We start from the raw sequence: 23,210 nt of genomic DNA on the forward strand, positions 1-23,210 counted from the left end.
TTTAAGTGCAACAAAACATTTTAATGTGCAAAGTCATGCATTTACATTTTAAAATAGAAATATTTTTTATCATTTTATCCTCAAACAGCAGCGATGATCTTCAGCAATGGATCGTATAGAGTATGATTGCACACGGATTAAATCTGACGACGGACAGAACTGGAGATACAAAAAAACACGGTGTGAGAAAAGAGAACATCATATCCAATCAGAAAACTGAATCAGGAGATCAGACGGTCCATTCGTCCTTCCAGCATGTGGGGGCGTGTCCTAATGCGGGCAGTTTGATCTGGAATTCGTACACAAATTTCAGCACCAGCAAAAAAACGAACCTGACGGACCAATCAGGGCCAACATATCAATCAAATCAATAAAACTTCCAATTACTGAGCTTCCAGTTCATTAGGAACACCTGCCTGTTAATGCCTGAGCTAAGCTTGTTGGCCATTTTATTGGAAACACTATATGAACCATAAAATACATTTATTTGTACCCCCTGCTTATGGAAAATCTGAAGATTTGCATTAAAAAATACATTTTTGACAGTTTTATATAGTTTTACAGTTCTATATAATGCTTCTGATTTTCCAATGTAGAAAAAATAGAATTTTTATTAAATTTAATCAATATCTGCAGAAAGCATGGATCTATATATGCTATTCTATAGAAATTAAGCCAGAAATATCTGTAAAGTACAGAATAGAGGCATAGCCAGACTCATCAATTCGTTTGGTAGCCCCGCCCCCTTCCTCCCAGACCAAGCTCAGTGTCCCAGACTGCCTTCATTGAGTTTACAGTGCAGCCTAAATGACTAGAAGCCGAGCAATTTCCCAATTTCTTTTGTTTCTACAGTAAATCTAATCTCCCAACAGTGAAATTAAGGCCACTTTACAATTTTTTAAATCTGAAAATAAAATTATTGTGCAAATAATCGTGTACCAACAGCAAATTAACATCACATGGTCAATAATAGAACGTATGATTAACTCGTATGATTAAGTCTAGCTGCCTGATTTTAGTTTGACTATAGAGCTCTAATGTTAAATGGGATTACTTCAATAAGAACAATTTAATATTGAGGCAATATTGAGATAAATAAAAAATGATTAAGACCATCTACACATAAACTGATAAGGTCATAATCGTGAAAGGCCAAATACTGCCTAAAAAACACCAATTTCAATAAATTAAATGCTGAATTTAGCTACTTTTAAGCTGCCGAGTCCCACTGCTCCTGCCAAACCTTAGCGCAGTGTGCGCAGGCTAATGCTAATGCTGCTCCATCAGTGCTAGCCAAGGTTAGCAGCAGGCTACAGGCTGATAATACTCGCCTCTGAATGGTAAAAGAGTTAGTGCTTAGTGTGGTTAGCAGCTAATGCTAATACTGCTAAAGCTGCTCCCGTCTTGGTGCTGGAGAAACTTCACCAAAAACCCCTTTATAAAGCTGTACTTTAGCAAAGCGTAGAATTCATACATCAGGAGCACCTGATTAAAAGGATTTTAAGTGCGCCTTATAGTGCGTAAAAAGGTGTAGGTGGTCGGTGTTTCCGATAAAATGGCCAACTCAACAAGGTTGGCGTTCCTACATCTGGCAGTGTGAATGTTCTTGGACAGCTTGCACAAATTCCCACCTCAAATTTCGCAAAGGTTGACCTGTAACATGCATGCTAACGCATAACGCCGCCGATCTGTACCTACAAAAACGATGCAACAACCTGTAGAATCGGTCACAGCTTGTGTTAGTCAGTTCTTCTGCGTGTCCTCCTGCGTTCTACGTGTCGTTTTCTCATCCAAGAATGGATGCAAAGAGCTTCTTCATCCCCTTCACAAGACTTGAAGGAAGTGTTAAAAATAGCATGATCAGTGATCACTTGTGGTTATGGCACCTTTTGGTCGGCAGACGTTAGAAATGCTAGTACAAATGAGTACACACACACACACACACATACACACATACACACACACAGTTGGCAATAGAGATACACATCATCATCAAAAACAACTTATACAGCTGTATCCAGTAGGAAGAGTGGGATTGTGATGCTGTTCAGAAGATTCTCTAGAGTGGCACAGAACAATTGTAAACTGGGCAAGGATGGGCGTTGGTAATGCTAATGCGCCGTTAACAGTGGATAACGGTGTAAAAAGTGATTTATCAGGGTAAATTATGTCCCGTATCACCCAGTCTGAAGGGTGTTTAGACAAACTGTTACATTTCTGGATCTCTGAACACTGTGGGAAAATATTTATTATGTTTTTCTACACCAAAAGTCCATTTTACACCAGAGTTCTCCTTCAACAACGTTAGATGAGCCTGGTCGCTGGTACTGCTAATGCAGTGTTAGCAATATAGAATGAGCCCGGGTGTCTGTAATGCTAATACAGAATTAGTGACATTAAATCATCCCAGGGGTCGCTAATGCCTATGAAGCTTTAGCTATATTCAATGAGCCCAGACATCGGTAATGCTAATATGGCATTAGCAATATTGAATAAGCCTGTTTACCTGTACTGCTAATGCAGCGTTAATGAAGTAGCATGAGCCTGGTCGCTGGTAATGCTATTGCGGCGTTAGCGATATCGAATGAGCCCAGATGTCTGTCACTAATGCTATTGCAGCATTAGCGACATTAAATGAGCCCGGGCGTCAGTAATGCTAATATGACATAAGAAAAATTGAATGAGGCTGTTCGCCTGTAATGCTAATGCAGCATTAACAACATTTGAAGAAAGTGGTTGCTGGTACTGCTAATCAGACGTTAGCGATATTGAATGAGCCTGTTTATATGTACTGCTAATGCAGCGTTCAAGAAGTTGCATGAGCCCGGTCGCTGGTAATGCTAATCTGGCATTGGTGTTAGCATTATTAAATGAGCCCAGTGACCTGTACTGCTAATGCAGCATTAACGACGTTGGATGAGCCCAGTCTCTGGTAATGCTAATGCTGCGTTGACTATATTGAATCATCCTGGATGTTGCTAATGCTACTGAATGAGCCCGGATTTCGGTAATGCTAATGCGGCATTAGCGATATTGAATGAGCCCAGATTTCGGTAATGCTAATGCAATGTTAGCAATACTGAATGAGCCTGTTCGTTTGTAATGCTAATGCAGCATTAGTGATATAGAATGAGCCCGGATTTCGGTAAGGCTAATGTGGCATTAACGATATTGAATGAGCCTGTTCACCTGTACTGCTAATGCAGCGTAAACCATACTGAATCATCCTGGGTGTCGCTAATGCTAATGTGGCGTAAGCGATATTGAACGAGCCTGTTCACCTGTACAGCTAATGCAGCACTAACAACGTTGGATGAGCCTGGTCGCTGCTACTGCTAATCGGCATTAGCGATATCAAATTAGCGATATTGAATTATACCGGGTGTCGCTAATGCTAATGCTAATGCAGTGGTAGTGATATTAAATCATTATCCCAGTTGTCGCTAACGTTAATTAACTGAATTTGATGCCGTTGGTAATGCTAACGTGGTGCCAGTGATTTTAGATTAGAGCTGGCATTGCTAATGCGGCGTTAGCGATACTCGATGAACCTGGGCGTCAGTAATGCTAAAGCAGTGCTAGCGATATTGTACGAGCCTGTTTGTCGGTACTGCTAATGCAGCTTTAGCAATATGTGATGAGCCTAGTCGCCGGCATTGCTAACGTGGCGTTAGTGACATTAGATGAGCCTGTTCGCCACTACTGCTAATGTGGAGATAGCAATGTTGGATGAGCCCTGCTGCAATTTTTGTTATGTTAAACAGTTTGAATATCATCACAATCCCACACCTCCTCCTGGGTGCAGCTGTTTCTGAGATGATGAGTGTAATAATGTGTCTCTGTTTAAGCTCCTCCCCCTCCTCTTTTCTCTGAAAGAGCAGTGGACCGGTGTCACAGTGCTACACTTGGCCTAAAGCACGCTGTCCTTCAGGCAGGAGATGAGCGTCGGTCCGGCTGCATGCTCACCTTCGTCTTTGCCTCTCTTACCAGCGTAATTCATTCAAACATCCAACACTTCTTCATATTGACTGAGCTCAGGAGAGAGAAACTCTGGTCCTGGAGGGACATTTTTAGTGATTTTTCTTCTGTAACATTAATAAAAACCTGCTGAGATGAAAATAAGTCTACATAAGTCTTCTGGGTTTTATGTGGAATGTTGAATTATTTCCGATTGACTGAGCAAAGTTGCAACCAAAGCAAGAGGTGCTACTTCGAAGAATGTAAAACATTAAAGTGTATTAATAATGATTTGGTGTATTAGGGAGTTTTTAGAGGAAGTAAACTCCAAACGGTAGTGACGACCACTTCCATTCACCATCACTGTGAATTTTATGTTCTCTAGAACCGAGTTTCATTTCAACCGTTAAATTGTAAAACTTATCTCGTCAGTAGAAATCACCAATCGCTGTTGGACACCACCCAGGACCAGAGCTGGACATCTCCCAGGCTTTCACTTGGCAAAGTAACATTAGGATACACAGGGTTTCCCATCTCCAGCTCTGTAGACCCACAGTTTCAGATATTCTCTGCTCCAAATAAATACAAACTTACAACCCAATGTCCCAATGACCCAATATCCCAATGACCCAATATCCCAATGTACCAATATCCCAATATCCCAATGACCCAATATCCCAATGTACCAATATCCCAATGACCCAATATCCCAATGTACCAATATCCCAATGACCCAATATCCCAATGTACCAATATCCCAATATCCCAATGACCCAATATCCCAATGTACCAATATCCCAATGACCCAATATCCCAATGTACCAATATCCCAATATCCCAATGACCCAATATCCCAATATCCCAATATCCCAATGACCCAATATCCTAATGTCCCAATATCCCAATGTAGTGGGGGTAATTATGGTGAGTGGCAACATCTGGCTATAATTGTCCATGTGAAAAGACAAGTAACTCTGGACTATATATAGCTCTGGAAAAAAGAGACCACTTAAAAATGAGTAAAGATGAATTTCTGGAATATACTCAAGAGGAAGATGGATGATCACAAGCCATCAAACCACCAAACTGAACTGCTTGAATTTTTGCACCAGGATTAAAGCAGCATAAAGTTATCCAAAAGCAGTGTGTAAGACTGGTGGAGGAGAACATGATGCCAAGAAGCATGAAAAAAATGTGATTAAAAACCACCAGGGTTATTCCACCAAATATTGATTTCTGAACTCTTAAAACTTTGTGAATATGAACTTGTTTTCTTTGGATTATTTTTTGTTATTTCAGCCATTTCTCATTTCCCGCAATAAATGTTTATAGAATAAAACAACAATGTTCATTTTACTCAAACATAAACCTACAAATAGCAAAATCAGAGAAACTGATTCAGAAACTGAAGTGAAGTGCTCTCTTAATTTTTTCCAGAGCTGTATATCTTCTAATAAAAAACAGTGATTGTGACAGGGCTTAACTCGGCTAATATCTAGAACCATGGAGCAGAGAACACCTGAAACGGCGCAGGTCTGCGGTTCTCCGGTTCTCCAGCGCGGTGAGGAACCCCTGCATTACGAGTCCTTGGTGTGCGAGATCTGTTTCCACAGCAGCGTCTTCAGGTTGTTGAGGATGAGCGAGTGCTCCATCTCCATGTGCTGGGCGGAGCCCCTCAGCGCCATGCAGGAGTACAGCTGCTTCTCCAGCTCGTCCCGCAGGTGCGCCGGCGCCCCCCGCAGGAGGTAGTCCTTCAGCGCCCCGCAGGCCCGCGCCAGGTTGGGCTGGCTGACTCGCGGCGTGCAGTGGCCCTCGGCCCGGTCGCAGGACGTCCTGCAGTCCACCCCGTACACACAGTCCCCGTCCTCCCGGCAGCGCTGCAGCCGCATGGCGCTCCCGAACGCCTCCTCCGGCACCACCAGCCGCCCGTCCACCAGCCGCAGGTCGTGCCGGTCCGTGTAGCCGAAGCTGCCAGGCCTCATGTCGCACATGAGGAAGCTGCCGAACGGCCCGTGGAACACGTCCTCCACCAGCTCCAGCAGGCCGATGGAGATCTTGGCCTTCCGCGGCCACGACGGCGTGAACCACTGGTCCATGCTGCGCCGGAAACCTGCAGAAACACAGCAGCAGTTTAGACGTGGTTCCTAAAGATGCAGTGTTGAATTATTATATTAATAGTATTCATCTTTAATAGGTTACATATGAAAATTGGTGTCAGAAGTGGTTTATTTAGCATTATTTAGAGTTTAATCCTGCGCCCTCTAGAGGGCAGCGCTCTAATCTTAAAACTTAGCTTTTACTCAGATTTTTTAAATATGATGTTGTGCTTTCATCATACCTATAGTTTAGAAATTAAGTTAAAAATAAATTTACATTTCCGCAACCTTGGTTCAGTATTATAGTTTTAAATTATATAGTATGTAGTAATTATAATAATTAATATGATACTATTATATATTAATTTATATATTTATTATAATATTTTATTTATTATGTTACTTTGTTGTGATCAGTGGTATTTTCTGCAGTATTCAGAAGGAGTATATACTGTATTATACTATACATATGTATATAGTATGTAAGAGTATGTATTTTTTTTTTGTTATATAATATAATACAGGAAATTTACAGGAAAATACTAACAGGCGGGAAAGAGAAAAGGTAAAATAAGGTTGTTTCCAGGGCAAAACAGGAGACTTGCCTGGTATGGCTTTTAGACCATTACAGAAACATTTCAGAAAATGTTATTTAAATAATCCTAAATGTATATAATATATGTCACTAAAATTCATGTCTCTCAGTTTTACAGTAAAAGGAAAAACCTTCTCAGCTTTCAGTGGAAACTCCCAACATTTAATGTATGCAAAATTGACTCAATACAAAAATCTTAACTCAAAAAGTCTTGTAGCTCCAAAATTCTCACATCACAACTTTACAGGAAAAGGGAATAAAACTTAAGTTTTTAGCACAAGTTAATCATTTTTTTATATGTCAATTAAATGTTGGGTCTGTAATATTCTTGCATCTCAACTTTACAGGAGATGGAAAACAAAAATTTCTTAGTTTTTTTTTTATAGAAATTCTTCACGTTTAACATATGTAAATGATTTACAAACTTCAAACAAAAACCTCTCAACTCAGAAAGAGTATATATTTATATACTGTGATATATTGAATTGTAACCTCTGTATCCTGATACGCTGCTTTCACACAACAGGAATGCCTGAACTTGAAATTCAATCAAGAAAGCCCAGCAGCGTCTCTACTTCCTCCGGAAGCTGAGAAAGGCCCGTCTCCCTCCACCCATCCTCACACTCTTCTATAGAGGGACCATTGAGAGCATCCTGAGCAGCTGCATCACTGCCTGGTTTGGGACCTGCACCGTCTCTGACCGCAAGACCCTCCAGCGTATTGTGAGGACAGCTGAGAGGATCATCTGAGTCTCTCTCCCCTCCATCACGGACATTTACACCACCCGCAGCATCCGCAAAGCAACCAGCATTGTGAATGACCCCACTCATCCCTCACACGAACTGTTCTCCCTCCTGCCTTCGGGAAGAAGGTACCGCAGCATCCGGTCCAGCACGACCAGATTCTGCAACAGCTTCTACCCCCAAGCCATCAGACTCCTTAACTGCAGAGACTGAACTGATGTTTTTTCTGTACATGCACACACACTCTTACCCCACTTACCCCAGAAAATGGAAAGCACTAAAAACCCTACTACCTCACTGGACTCTATTGGACACTGTGTAATAGAGGTAATTACTACCTCACTGGTCTTTTTTGCACACTTTTTGCACACTGCATAATTTGCACACGGTCTTGTTATTTATTATTCTTTGTCTGTATTGTGTTGTATTGTCTGTCTGCACTTTTGTACTGTTGCACTATTGTTCTGTCTACACTGTGTTTATGTGCACCATGGTCCCTGGAGGAACGTTGTTTCGTTTCACTGTGTACTCTGTATATAGCTGAAATGACAATAAAAAACACTTTGACTGACTTTGACTTTGAATTTTTTATCCTTTTGCAGAGAAGTTGACATTTTGACCATCACTGATTGGTGGAAACTTCACACTAGACTTCGAGCAGTTTGGACTGTGTGTCTCTCCACTCTTCCTCCAGACTCTGCTCCCTTCATTTCCAAATTAAAAATGTAAAATTTACTGATGATCAGTGATGGTTTGGAGAGACATGTCTGTCATCTGCTGGTGTTGATCCACTGTGTTTTATTATCAAGTCTAAAGTCAGTGCAGTTTTGTTTTCCCACAAAATTTTACAGCACTTCATGCTTCCCTCTGCTACTGACAACTTTTATGGAGATGCAGATTTCATTTTCCAGCAGGACTTGGCACACTGCCACACACCAAAAGGTCTTATAATATAATATTCTAATTTTCTAATTTTCTGAGACACTGATTTTTGGGTTTTAATTGGCTGTAAGCTTCATAATCATCAACAATAAAAGAAATAAACCCCTAAAATAGATCACTCTGTGTGTTTAATACATCTATATAATATATGAGTTTCACATTTTCAACAGAACAGAATTCAAATAAGACAGAAGAAATTAACTATGAGTCAGCGTACCTGCTGGGACCCACAGCTCCAGGGGCCAGGGCAGGCTGAGTCCATACAGGGGGGTGTACGGGACCCTCTCCACCACGTACAGATCACCGCAGAAGCCCAGCAGCTTGGGGGTGTGCTCCCGGTCCTGCAGAACCACGGCCAGCAGAACCTCATTAAGCTGCAGTAAAGCCCAGGCGGATTTAGCCTCCGGGAGAGAGACACGCCCATCTTTGTTGCCGTCGGCGACCGTCAGGATGAGCGACACCAGACTGGACAGATTAGCCTGTTCCCCGACTTTTGCCTGAAGAGTGTGAGATACAGAACCTGATATTCAGAACCAGATTATGTGCAAAAGTTTTTAAAGAGATTTTTAATTATTACTTTAGATTTAAAGAAATTGGTGTCAGAAGTGGTTTATTTGGTGTTGTGTTTAAAGGTCTTATAGTATGAAAGAATGCCATGTGTATAAAATTGCTCCGGTGATTTGGTATAACACCGCTTTAGTCCGGTGGAGGAGTGGAGGGGAAAAAAAACAAAACTCATGAATATTCATACATGCAAACATATCGCCTCTGATTGGCTAACAGCACTGTGACACCAGGAGGCAGCGAGACGAACAACAGTTAGAAACGTTTTAAAATAAAGACATTTTATACTAATAACATTTAAGTCTTTGCAATGTCATATGTTACTTTATAACATGTGTAATAATGCCCTGCTAAGTGCAGTTCAGCCGCTGACCTAGTCTTAGAGTCTCTGTAAAACTCAAAATTCACTGGAGATCCTATTTAAACCTGTAGTTACTCACACACAGAGGTGGGTAGTCCAGATCCAGAAAGTAAAAAAAAAAAAAAATCCACTGTTCTAAATATACACCTATCTATCTCAATTGTACTTGGCTGGTGGTGTTTTTCCTCCATAGACAAATTCTAACTATGTGTTTCTTAGCTCTGAAGTACTGGGTAAAGTATATAAACACTGATGTGTTATTCACACAAATAACACAGGAATGAACTGCATGCTGTTCCTAGCGCTGTTATTTAGCTCCTATCTGATGAGACGGCGTCCCTGATAATTCACGGGTTGATGTAGACATGGTGCTTTTCTTGATCAACTTGTTTTTCTGATTTTTTTCTTTTACTAGCTGCTGCAGACAATGAGGAAGAGGTTGAGGAAGAGATTCATCATGTGCAGCATCATAAACAACTCAGAGAGACCTACTGTATCTCACAAACAACAAGAAAAAATGGATTTTAGCGGAAGGATACATTTAAACATTGTCCACCAGATAGCAGTTATGTACTTCGTTGTAAGATCCCAATGGTTTGATTGGATAAAGAGTGAAGCTTTTTTTTTACTAAGACAGTTAGCCTATAAGTATTTATTAAAAACATCACAATATATTGTCTTACTTACTGAATCGTAAGCTTAATATATCTTGTCATATGTATCATATCACCAGGTTCTTGCCAACACACAGACCTAGCTAGGAATGGACTGGCCACATAGAGTACCGGGACAATTCCCGGTGGATTGATGTGTGAGGGCCACTGAAAACAGATAAAATAACTGATTGCAGCATTTTACAGAATGTGTCCCCACATCCAAACATTTGCATATTTTGGACTCTTTAATTCAGACCTTCAGGTGGCTGGAGACCATCTCCTTAAACTTCTCCACTGAGGTTCCTCGGGTTGGTTTGTCGAAAAGTGCGGACTCCTTCCTCGGCTCCAGCTCCTCCCCCAGCTCATAGTGCAGCACGTCATTCAGCTGACACTTAATCACGCCGTCCACGTCCCCCCAGCTTCCTGTATACACCTAATACACACACCAGGTAAAGAAAAGTTACTATAGTCTATTAGGATGTGCCATTTTGAACCATATATAATAATATCATAATTTTTTCATTTTTATTTAAAAAATCCATATAATGATAATAGTGGGATTTTGTATTGAAATTTATAAATTTTTTATTTCTAAAATTTGTCTATGAAACACCACCGGCGAAGTACAATTGAGATAGGTAGGTGAAAAGTTAAGTTAAAAGTAAAAATCGACCTCTGTGTGTAAGTAACTATAGGTTTAAATAGGATCTCCGGTGGATTTGGTGTTTCACAGAGACTCTTAAGACTCTAGGTCAGTATAGGCTGAACTGCACTTAGCAGGGGATTATTACACATGTTGTAAAGTAACATATGACATTTCAAAGATTTAAAAATGTTATTAGTGTAAAAATGTCTTTATTTTAAATTGTTTGTAACTGTTGTCTGTCTCACTGCCTCCTGGTTTCGCAGTGCTGTTAGCCAATCAGAGGCAATATGTTTTTGTGCCCCCAACCACTCCTCCACCAGACTAAAGCAGTGTTATACCGGATCACCGGAGCACTTTTTTTTTTTTTTTTTTTTTCTTCAAAATCTCACGACATTCATTCATACTAGAGACACAACTGGACATTTTAAAAATAAATGTAAAAAACAATGAAATGAGACCTTTAATTCTTTTAATTTACAGAATAATTCAGCATGTGTTCCTGTACAGCTTTAATCTAGTCTCATTTAATCCAATTAAAATGCATGGTCACATGGTCGGCGCTTAATTTTCTGAATAAAAAGATGAGCAGGACACTGACCTGATTGTTGGGTTTGCTGGACAGACACCTCCCGAAATAGAGCGAGCCTTTTTCACACAGACTACTGCAGGCAGAGCCATCGATCACTCCCTTCCTGTACTGATCACACTGAGAGGAAAGGGTTAATAAAGGAGTTTCATCATTTGGGAAAATTATAACACATGCACAACAACTGTGTGACCAGAATCAGGAGAAAATACAGTGATTTCTCTTCAAATTCTGCACTTTTAGACCAATTTTGAGGATTTGGAACTATTTAATATGTACGAATGGAGAATTAATAATGGTGTGTAGTGCTTGGGCCCTGATAATTGCCATTTTTTGTGCAATTGCCTTAGTAGTGAATTGTCAACAAATTTTACTTAAACAATAAACAGAAATAACAAGCGTAAAAGCCAGTTTCCTCTGCTGAGAAGCATTGGACACGTCCAGGTAGCTGCACTGTTAAAATAGCAATCCGCCAAAGTCAGAGCTCACCTGACTCTTAAAGGGAATGATGAGCAAGAGACACTCTGATTGGTTTATTTTACATTACTCCCAAAATTGAGAGAATTAGTACATGACTTTTGCGTGTTTCGAGCTGTGCAAGCTGTACTTTTCCTGTTGTTACGATAGCAAAGACACACTGAATTGCCCTAAATCAAGCTGCACGGTTGACAACGAAAATATGTTCCATTTAGAGACCATTTAAAAATGATGATTTTCTTTAATTTTATCAAATTGAAAACCTCTGGAATATAATCAAGAGGAAGATGGATGATCACCAGCCATCAAACCACCAAACTGAACTGCTTGAATTTTTGCACCAGGAGTAAAGCAGCATAAAGTTATCCAAAAGCAGTGTGTAAGACTGGTGGAGGGAGGAAAAGATGATGCCAAGATGCATGAAAATTGTGTTTTTTGTCATTTTCTGCAAATAAATGCTCTAAATGAGAATATTTTTATTTGGAATTTGGGAGAAATGTTGTCTGTAGTTTATAGAATAAAACAACAATGTTCATTTTACTCAAACATAAACCTATAAATAGCAAAATCAGAGAAACTGATTCAGAAACTGAAGTGCTCTCTTCATTTTTTACAGAGCTTACAAATAATATTACAGTATATGTGTATATATGTACATATATAAGGCAAACTCACGATGTTGTTCTGGCATTCTCGGCCCCGGCACAGCTCTGTGTAAGAGGAGTACTGCACATATATCACCCAGCTGCCCACGAACACGGCCAGCCAGGTGAGGAACAGGTACTTCACCCGGACATGCGACAGGCGCACCTGCACACAGCAACATTCATAATTAACACCAATTACTGCACATCTACAAGAGGACCAGCCCAACATCACTGTTTATGCACCATAAATTACAAAAATTTTAACAGCGACTGGGTTCTGATACATCAGCTCACAGACGCAGCCTTGTGCTGATCCACATCACCCTAGGAGTGATGAGGGGAAAGAGCGCTATCCACTTACTGTTCCCACTCAGAGAGAGCAAGACCAACTGTGCTCTCTCAGGGCTCCGGCAGCTGATGGCAAGCTGCATGACCGGGATTCGAACCAGCAATCTCCTAATCATAGCGGCAGCTCTTTAGACCACAGGACCATTTTGCTGCCAATTCAATAGTTTTTCATTATTTTAAAAATGTTTTGCAATGTAGATTTATACTAAATGAAGAAAAAAAGTGTTAAAAAAACAGAATATGTGTTTCCTTCCCTGCTTAGATAGAGAAAGTTTTGAACATCTCTGCTGGATGATTGTCTCAGTCAGTTTTATGAGGTAGAGTCTCCTGGAATTCAGGCTTTCAGTTAACAGCTGTGCTGAACTCATCAAGAGTTAATTACTTGAATTTCTTGTCTCTTAATAAAGTGTTTGAGAGCATCAGTTAAAGTAAAGTAGTGAAGAGGTAGAGTTACATGTATACAGTGAATAGTGAATATTTGAGTAATGTTCGAATCCAGGTTATGAGAAGCAAGAACTAATTCACTAAATAAAAAGAAAAATTATTTTAAGAAGAAATGAGGGCTTGCCTATCTGAAAAAGATGAATTTCAAGAACTTAAAAGTATTTTGAAGTGCTATCACCACAAAGACCATCAAAAATGAAACTGATGAAACTGGCACTCATCAGGACCGCCCCAGGAACTATTTTTTTAAGTTACTACATGATTCCTTTTGTGTTCCTTTATAGTCTGATAGATCACTTCACTATTCATTTACTATGTAGAAGAAAATGAATAAATGACATTTTTAAGTGTATATAAGCTAGTTAAACTAGCTTCCACCATTTAAAGGACCCATATAAAACTGTAGCATATCAGTATTATAATAATAACACACACATTTATCATATTTTAAGTATTTTGAGGCGAGCCCAGACCTTCAGAAAGTCGCTGGAGATGTGAAACCCAGAATTACTGATGATAAACGTCTGTAAAAAGAAATTTTCCACAGCAAACACGTAATATATCAGTGTATCAGTGTGTACCCTGGCTTCAGGCACTAAGCCACGTTTCACTACGTTCCTCTGCGGCTGCAGTATTCAGCTGTAGTCTGATTTACAGTCATGTGATGATGTGGGTTTGGAAAGTGAAGTGAAAGCCAGCATCCAAAAAAGAAAAATAACTCAGTAAGTGATAAATAGTATACTGCTCAAAGCTGGAAAGCTGGGAACACATGCTAGTTATAACCTTACACAGTGTATAAAAAAAACCCTGCACTGAACGTACTGTACGATTAATCGCTGATTCTAAGGAATAAATAATGGAAAATTGGTAAAATTGGTAAAACACTGCTGTAAGCCTGGAAGTCCAACACAACTCTCCAAAACCATCACTGATCATCAGTAAATTTTACATTTCATTTGTAAATCAAGGGAGCAGAGTCTGGAGGAAGAGTGGAGAGATAACACACTTGTTGGTCTATCACTTAAAATCTCAATAAAATACATTTACATTTGTGGTTGTAAGGTGACAAAAAGTGGAAAAGTTCAGGGGGTATGAATACTTTTGCAAGCCACTGTGTATATATACGGGCATTCTGTAGCAGATTAATGAGCATAGACCTAATGCAAAATGCTCCAGAGTAGAACTACTAGAATCTAGTTTTCTCTGGACAGCAGAGACAGTTACTCCAACAAAAGCAGGAAAAAGTCAGTATTCTGAAGAGTTGGTGGCATTCAGGTCTGTCCCACACAGAAACACACTGTCCCGGGCTGAATACGGGCACGCTGCCCGCTGCAGGGTGGCACAGGTCCGGGTCTATTGACAGATCAGAGTACAGAGCAGGGGTTACGCTGTTAGCCTGTAGCGATAGCACAGCACAGTAATGAGACTGTGCTGAAAAACAGGTCATTCAATCACAGTCTGAACTCACCCAGAGCCAACAACACACTGAACTCACCAGCCACTGGTGAACTGGCACTGAAAATCTCATTACACCATTTCACTATTCTATAAAATTCTATATTAGAGCTGAATAGAGATGGGTCGTTCTTATAATCTAATCATTCCAACAATCGAAGCCTTAAAGTCATTTCATTTAAGTGGACAATGCTGATGTCCTACAAAATCAGGCCTGACTAGGAGTGTGTTTAAAAAAAATATATATTTTTTTATTCAAATCTGATATCGATTCATATAAACCCGAATTAGCCCATTTTTTCCGTATATGCGTACAGTTTTAACGTCTCACGCTTTTTTTTTATTTTATAATTTTATTTCGAATTTTTCCCATTTTCTCTTCAGTTTACACGGCCAATTACCCAACCCACTCATTAGGACTCCCCCTATCACACCAGGAAGGTGAAGACTCAGCGACTCGGTTCTGATACATCAGCTCACAGACACCCTAGGAGTGATGTGGGGAGAGAGCGCCATCTACCCACCCGGAGGGAGCAGGGATAATAGTACTCCCTCTGAGCGCCAGCGCTTGATGGCAAAGCTGCATGAGAGGGGGTTCAAACCTGCGACCTCCTGCCCCAAAGTGTCGCGTTTTATCTCACTACCTATGTCGAGCACCACCCTCTGGCTGGGGTGATCAGTTTAAGCATGGCTGGATCTTGATTAAAAATTGTATTTAAATTTACTTAAGAAACTTCAAACTTCACAATATGACAGCCTGGATGGAGAGGTGAGCAGTCATATGTGAGCAGTGTGAACAGGAGGGGGCTCAGCACACAGCCCTGAGGGGAGCCAGTGCTGAGGATTATGGAGGGGGAGGAGATGTTGTGAATCCTCACAGACTGCGGCCTGTTGGTCAGGAAGTCTAGGACCCAGTTGCACAGGGAAGAGCTCAGACCAAGTGAGGAGAGTTTGGTTATCAGTGTCTGAGGAATCATAGTGTTGAAAGCAGATGTGAAGTCCACAAAGAGCATCCGAACGTAGGAATCCTTCTGCTCCAGGTGGGTGAGGGCAGTGTGGACCACGGAGGAAATGGCATCCTCTGTGGATCGGTTCTTCCTGTATGCGTACTGGTGTGGATCCACAGTGATGTTGATGGTGGCTTTGATGTGGGTCTGAACCAGTCTTTCAAAGCACTTTGTGACTATCGGAGTGAGGGCTACTGGCCGGTAGTCATTCAGACCTGTCACTGTGGAGCTCTTGGGGACCGGGATGATGGTGGGGGTCTTCAGGCAAGTGGGGACCGCTGCCTGGATGAGGGACGCGTTGAAAATGTCGGCCAGGACGTCCGAGAGCTGGTCTGCGCAGTCTTTTAGCACCTGTCCGGGGATGTTGTCCGGGCCGGCAGCTTTCCGGGGGTTAATCCTCCTCAGCGTCCTCCTTACTTCTGCTGGTGTCACGCTGAGGGGCTCCTCTCCTGGTGAGTGTGGGAGTCTGGTGCTGGGGGGTGTGTCAGGGTTCTCAAAGCGGGCGTAGAACGTGTTGAGAGCCTCAGGCAGGGATGGGTCTTTGGAGCTTTGTGCAACGTTAGATTTGTAGTCCATGATGCACTTGATGCCCCTCCACATGCTCTGCGGATCCTGGGAGGAAAAGTGTCCCTGGATTTTCTGAGCATATGCAGCTTTTGCCCTCTTAACTCCAGCAGTCAGCTCTCTTCTAGCCCTCCTGAGTTCATCCGAGTCTCCAGATCTGAAGGCAGCATCCCTGAAGGCAGCATTCAGTAGCTCCTCCATTTCCACTCGCTTTTGTGTTTTTAACATGGATCTCCATTGAAACGCCCAAGCGCCCAAAGTGTAATTATGGTGCACAGCAGTGGACAAATAGCTATTTTATTAAACGTGAGGAGACGAAACTCAGAGATGTGCGTCCGGACAGGACTGAAATTACCGGAGGACCGCGAAAAGAGTTGAGAGAAAAACAGTAGATAATTCAGCCTGTAATTTATTTATCAGAGGTCGTCTAAGAAAAACACCTACATGGATGTTCTGGACAGGAATAAAATCACAGATGAATCTATCATAAAAGAGAAAATTACCCCTAATCCCGTCTGCATAGGGCATTTCCAACAGTTAATTTACCCAGTGCTAATATGAACACATTTTATTATTTTTTCCCCCCAGAAATCATTTGTTTCAATCAATTGTTTTCTAACACCTGCTGTTAGAAAAAGCATACTTATAGTTTAGAATGGAATGTCATTAAATCTCCTGTGTGTAAAATACGTACTGATGTTTGCTTATGCAGTGTAGCTGGAAAGAGGCACCGACTTAAACAAGAGGTAACCACATGGCCTCCATCATCCACATGGCATAAAAAAATGTGAGAATGTGTGGAAAGCTGTGCTCCTCAGTCCAGCACAGTTTTTGCAGTGCAGATATTTGCAGTTACAGCTGAATTCACGATTTTAATCGCAGAAAAACAGAAAACGCTCCAATTTACCTTTTAAAAAGCCATTTAAATGCCTGATTAAAGGGCAGATTACTGTTGTTTTGCTATTTTTCTCAGGTTTTGAGAGCTCAGTGCTGACTAGTGTAGCTGGAAAGTGGGACCGACTCCACACTGATGACTGTGGATTTAGAATGTGATGCTATAAAAGTTCCTGTAGATTATTTTCCATAAATTTAGCTTTTTTTCTATAGAAAGAGCTCCAAACATTTCAGGAAAATCAATGTTTGGAGAGTCTCCAGCAGCCAAAAGTCTCTAGGTACAACTGTGCTACAGTTACCAGGCCTGAATCCAGCCGACAGAGTTCACCCTGAGCCAACTGGAGGAGTTTCCCCAGCAGCGTCTACAGCTTCATCCAGTTCACTCCCTCACATTAACCCCGTCCTACTGCAGTGCTTAACTCCGCCTGAACCACGACTATTTACAGTCCACGCTAAGATTATACTCACGACAATACTCCACCCGCTGTTTATACATCATCAGACTGGAGTTTCCAGGCTAAACAGCATCTGAAGGAGCTGCAGGCTTCAGAATATGAGCTACAATAACCAAACTGTACCCAAAATAACACTAGAACACTAGAAATTAGTCTGAATCAGCCTAAATCAAATGTTCAGGCTTTATTAATTAGCTCAAAAACTCTGTATTACGATTCTTTAGACTCATAGGCTTTTCTAAGATCTTAAAGGTCCAGGGAATAACCTGAAATGGTACAAAATACAGTGAACTTACTTACAGAAGGGGTGCAATCTCTCAGTGTCTGGCGATTCGATTCAATTCGATTCAATCCAGAAACGATTTTCGATTCCGGAAAAAAAATTCAGTTCAAACTGTCTATAAATCTTGTTGAAATGATGTGATTGAGAAGATGAAATTGCAATTTAAACAAATAGAATATTTATTTAAAACAATAATTTTAGGTTCCTTACTAGGTGTGGGCGATCTGGCCCTGAAATAATATCACAATATTTCACGGTATTTTTCGGGATATCGATACTCTTATACACTAAATATAAACATATTTAAAGAATACACTACTGCAACAAAATAAAAATTACATTTTACTATTGCATATAATATGGCACACCCCTAACTGAGATAAAATAAAAAAAAAAACAAGAATTTTATCAGATTTGTAACAGAAGTAAATGATGCAGAATGTCATGATACTAATAATAATGCACTACAAATATCTCCATATATACAGGATTAAAGTACAATAAGTGATACTGGACAGATATAATCAAATAGAATTTTTAATTTTTATTTTGCCAAAAACAGTAAAAAAAAAAAAAAAAAAAAGTTAAAAAATGTTGGCGATATTATTGAGTACGATACGATATTGCACACCCCTATTCCTTGCTATATTAAAACCTTTTTGCAACATTTCATATATTTCATTTTTTGTAAATCTTTAAAACGTAACCTTAAAAATAAAATCTAAATTTTAAACTTTAAATATTAAACATAAAAGAAGCTTAACCCTTCTGTTATATTACAGGTCAAATTGAAAGTTAGAAAAATAGTTAAAACATTTTTTTCGTATAAAACTTATTCTGCTTGCTTTAATGTTATTTAATTTTAAAATAACATATAATATGAAAATGATTAATCTCACATATTTGCAATCAACCACCCCCTGCAAAAACTAAAACTAAAACAACATTGCAACATTATGTTTTTATTTTATGTAAAAATGTTGTGTTTTATATGTTGGCCTTTCAAAATAATAAAGTAGTGGAACATTAAAAAAAAAGGTTTTTACATGTATTTTTTACGATAAACGAGTGAATAATCCTAATTGAAGCACTACCTGTTAGAGGTAAGGAACACCATTGCACTAAATATTGATAGAATAATTAGCAATGTAGTTAGTAGGGGTGGGCAATATTATATCGTATACAATATATCGTGTCACAGAAATATCATGATATTAAAAATCCATATCGTGATAATAGGGCTGTTCTGTCTTAAAGTAGTCTATTATTTACTGTGAAGCTTTAGGTGTATTTATTGTATAATTGTTTTAGTTTGCAGTTTATATGCATGCACTAAATATTCTGCAATATTATTTGCTGCATTATATTATTTTATGCTATATTATTTATTTTGCCACATTATGATTATACTGTTATACTCTTATACTATATTCCTGAAATTAATTAATTATTTCAGTTTTCCTATATCGCCAAGTATATCGTTATCGCAAAAATACCCTAAAATATCGTGATATTATTTTAGAGCCATATCGCCCACCCCTAGTAGTTAGTAATGAAATATTTACACTGCTTGTTAGTATTGTTAGTATCAAACTGACCTGGGAACACCATTGCTATTCCTGACAAATGAATAAGTCATGTGGCTGTGAGCAGTGAATGCAGCACATACCACACTCAGTATGTAAACAGCATGGAGCAGCAGAGACAGCGCTGGATCATAGCTGTGGTCATCAGTGTTATATGGCTTATAGATCAGATTAAAATGCAACATATCAGCAGTTTAGCTCAAATAAAAGGAGTATATTTGATAGCTGGGTCAGATTGATATTTTGAGTAGTAGCGTCTGACACTGGACCAATCGGTTAGGTACAGGTTCTTTGCCAAAAACACTCCATGAGCGTTTTCAGAGCCAGTCAGCACTCGGGCAGCACTGAGCAGCGTCAGCACTGGAGCTACAGTATATTCATCACGTTCTTAATTACGCTGACTGCATTACTCTCTTATCTCTACAGCACGAGTACAGCTCTGAAACTTTAACTGTGTTCTTATTCTTTTTAGAGCCTCGTAACGTCCTGAGGGGGACGGGATGACACCACGGCTACATTCCTATCAGTCTCTCAGTTATCTCCTCCAGTGGGCTGCTGTTTATCATGTGACTCTAGAGATTTTCCCAGTCAGGGACTAAATAAAGCTGATTTCATCAAAACGTCGAGGCCAAGCTGAACGCTCAATTTCTCAATTTGGTCCATTTTACCAAAAAAAAACCAACAAAAAAAAACAGCTGAAACAAGTCAACTTTCAGGTATATCAGGTTCATACACATCTTAACCAACAAATTTCCATTTTTTTCATGACCGACCTATATTTAAGATTATTTATAGTAGGTCTAAAATAGGGCTGCACAGTATTGTAAAAAGTTTACATTGCAAATGGATGGAGCAGCAGAGACAGTGTTTGTTTATAGCAGTATATTATCTGGCTAATATATCAGATTAAACTGCGTCTTATCAGCAGTTGAGCTCAAATTAAAAGAGTATTTTTGATAGTTGGGTCGAATACTAAGGGTACCGCACTGCTTCTGGATCTCTCAGCTTGTCCAGAAATGCATGTGCATGTGTCCATCAGGGGGGAAATCAAATCATGCTTTGTATTAACTGTAGTGGAGTAAAAGTGAACTACTCCCCACATATTTCTGCTTTAATAAATGTATTAAAACTGTGGAGCTGCTCTGTTTGCTTTGAGCTCACGGTATAAACCCTTGGTCTAGGTGCGCGGTTGCGGCGGCAGCCAGAAAGCCAGCTTATCCTCATCCGTTCTATATAGCTGTCGGGATAAACTGCTTAACCTCAGCGCTACCCAGAGGAAAACAGCAGCGCTGAACCCAAGCCTCCATATGTTCTGAAGGACAAACACTGTGAGAGGATCAGACTAAACAGTAACTGATACTGCAGGAATACTAAGCTGTAGTAGCACTGCTCAGCCAGCCAATCAATCAGAACTGAGGTCATTTACATATATCTTAATGTACGTCTTACGTGAACAGAAACAGTCTGTTTAGTCGGAAAATTTACAAAAAACATACTTAGGACTCAATAACTAACATTGATGCAGTTCCCTTCCATTATCTTTTATAGATATCACTGTATTTTTCACACTGTATCGCGCACCGATTATAAGGCGCATTATGTGACACTAGTAAGGAACAGCGGTGGCATCATGTTTTCTTAAAAGTCAAACAAGCGCTGGATGTTAATCTCCACAAATGTCTCTATTGAAAACTGTTTATTTGGGGGAGTAAAGCCCTTCTGTTTATTTACAGTAAGCTTAGGTTGGGTGCAGCAGCATTAGCATGAATGCTAAAATTGAATACCATGTTGCAAGCTATAGTAAAACGTAGCGTTAGCCACAATTTACTACTATAAAACAATGTTACTCCCACATAAATTCAATTCAATTCAATTTTATTTCTATAGCGCTTTTTCCAACAAAAGTTGTCACAAAGCAGCTTTACAGAGAAACAAGTCCACGCCTCTTATGAGCAGCTCCACAGAGATACATGTAATATATTTACATGTATTATATTACATGTATTGCTATAAATATCAGTTATATTGGTCTTGGATGGTAAGCTAGTGGTGAGAAATCATGGGCACACAAATTAGATGTTAGATTAGGCTAAAATTAGACATTAATGTGGAGTCAGTCCAGAAAATGTAGCTAGAAATGTTGAATATCAGCCCTTTATGGGCAAACACTTTTTGTATAGTATAGTATAGTATAGTATAATTGATAAAACTAATATAGTTTCATGTTGTAAGCTATAGTAAACATAGCATTTGCCACAATTTACTACTATAAAACAATGGGACTCCCACATAAATATATGTCAAATGTATTTACATGTATTTACATGTATTACATTATATATATTGCAACAAATATTGGTTATATTAGTCTTAGATAGTAAGCTTATGGTGGAAAACCATGGGTACCCAGTATTTACAGTATAGCAAAATTACACATTAGTGTGGAGTCGGTCCCCCTTTCTATCAGCAGTTTAAAAACTGGTTTCTGTCCAGAAAATGTATCTAGAAATGTTAAAATCAGCCCTTTAAAGGTAAATACTTTTCATATAGTACAGTATAGTAGAGTATAATCGATAAAACAAATATAGTATCATGTTGCAAACTATAGTAAAAGTAGCATTCACCACAATTTACTCCTATAAAACAATGGGACTCCCACATAAATACATGTAAAATGTATTTACATGTATTACATTAAATCTATTGCTACAAATATGAAATTAAATGTGGAATATCGACCCTTTAATGCCCAGCACTTATCATATAGAATAGAATAGTATACTACAATCGCTAAAACAAATATAGTATCATGTTGTAAGCTATAGTAAATATAGCATTTATCAGAATTAACTACTATAAAACAATGAGACTCCCAACATATATACATAGTATTTACAATATGGCTTATGGTTAAAAAACTGTTTTTTTGAGGGTAAATAAAAAGTGTGTCCAAAAAATGTACCTAGAAATATTGAATATTGGCCCTTTAAAGCCCAATACATTAATAGTATAGTATATTATAGTATAATATAGTATAGTATAAACCATAAAACAAATATAGTATCATGTAAACTATAGTAAACATAGCATTTGCCACAATTTACTACTATAAAACAACCCAACTCCCACATAAATACATGTAATACGTATTTACATGTATGACACTATACCTACTGTCTATTAGTAAACAGTATTTACAGTATTTTTTGTAGAAATTACAGTGTTTTAATGCTAAAATCTATGCGAAAAAAGCTAAATACCACTAAACCACTTCCATTAAACACATGCCACGTTAGTAACACACCAAATTAATGCCCTTTAATAGGCATTAAACAGTTTTAAATAATTATATAAATGTGTAAAATAGCTATTTTATCCAACCTGAAAGTGGTAGTAAGACTTTGACATCCAGGCCCGTGGAAACAGACCCCTCGCCATAGCAGAAATGGGTCATTTCAGGGACTGTGGAGCTGGAAACAGGTATATAAAGAAGGAAAAAGGAGATATTAGATATAAATGATGATTAAACCAGTGTGCAAGGCATATACATTGATTTTGAGCAGGTTCAAGCGTTGCTGTTTTTGGAATTTTCCGTTCCACCTTAAATGGAGCGGCTGCTACATTCAGGCGCACGCAGGTTGCCTGCGTGCGCCTGAATGTAGCAGCCGCTCCATTTAAGGTGGAACGGAAAATTCCAAAAACAGCCACATTGCATGGTTTATCTCCTTCGCTGCATACTCACCACTAATCCACGACACAGATACACCTTTCCCTTAATCCATCCTATCGTTCAAATGCTGATTTCTGCATATATATCCTTAATCTAATCCAAAAATCTATATTTTTATATATATTCATGTCACTTTCAGTCACTACAGTCCCATAACCACACCGTCAGTTCACT

General features: G+C 39.3%; 1 protein-coding gene across 1 annotated transcript; it reads right to left on the reverse strand.

Annotated features, from left to right (window-relative positions):
- Positions 1 to 23,210, reverse strand: dipk1aa (divergent protein kinase domain 1Aa). Its single transcript, XM_022678592.2, has 7 exons — positions 23,049 to 23,210; positions 22,688 to 22,776; positions 12,299 to 12,433; positions 11,159 to 11,266; positions 10,171 to 10,347; positions 8,551 to 8,830; positions 1 to 6,067 (listed from the first exon to the last, which is right to left on the reverse strand). The coding sequence occupies exons 2-7, from the start codon at positions 22,742 to 22,744 to the stop codon at positions 5,535 to 5,537; spliced, it is 1,290 nt and encodes a 429-aa protein (XP_022534313.2). The 5' UTR covers positions 22,745 to 22,776; positions 23,049 to 23,210; the 3' UTR covers positions 1 to 5,534.

The sequence above is a fragment of the Astyanax mexicanus genome, chromosome 4 (assembly GCF_023375975.1).
Source record: "Astyanax mexicanus isolate ESR-SI-001 chromosome 4, AstMex3_surface, whole genome shotgun sequence".
Classification (NCBI taxonomy): domain Eukaryota; kingdom Metazoa; phylum Chordata; class Actinopteri; order Characiformes; family Acestrorhamphidae; genus Astyanax; species Astyanax mexicanus.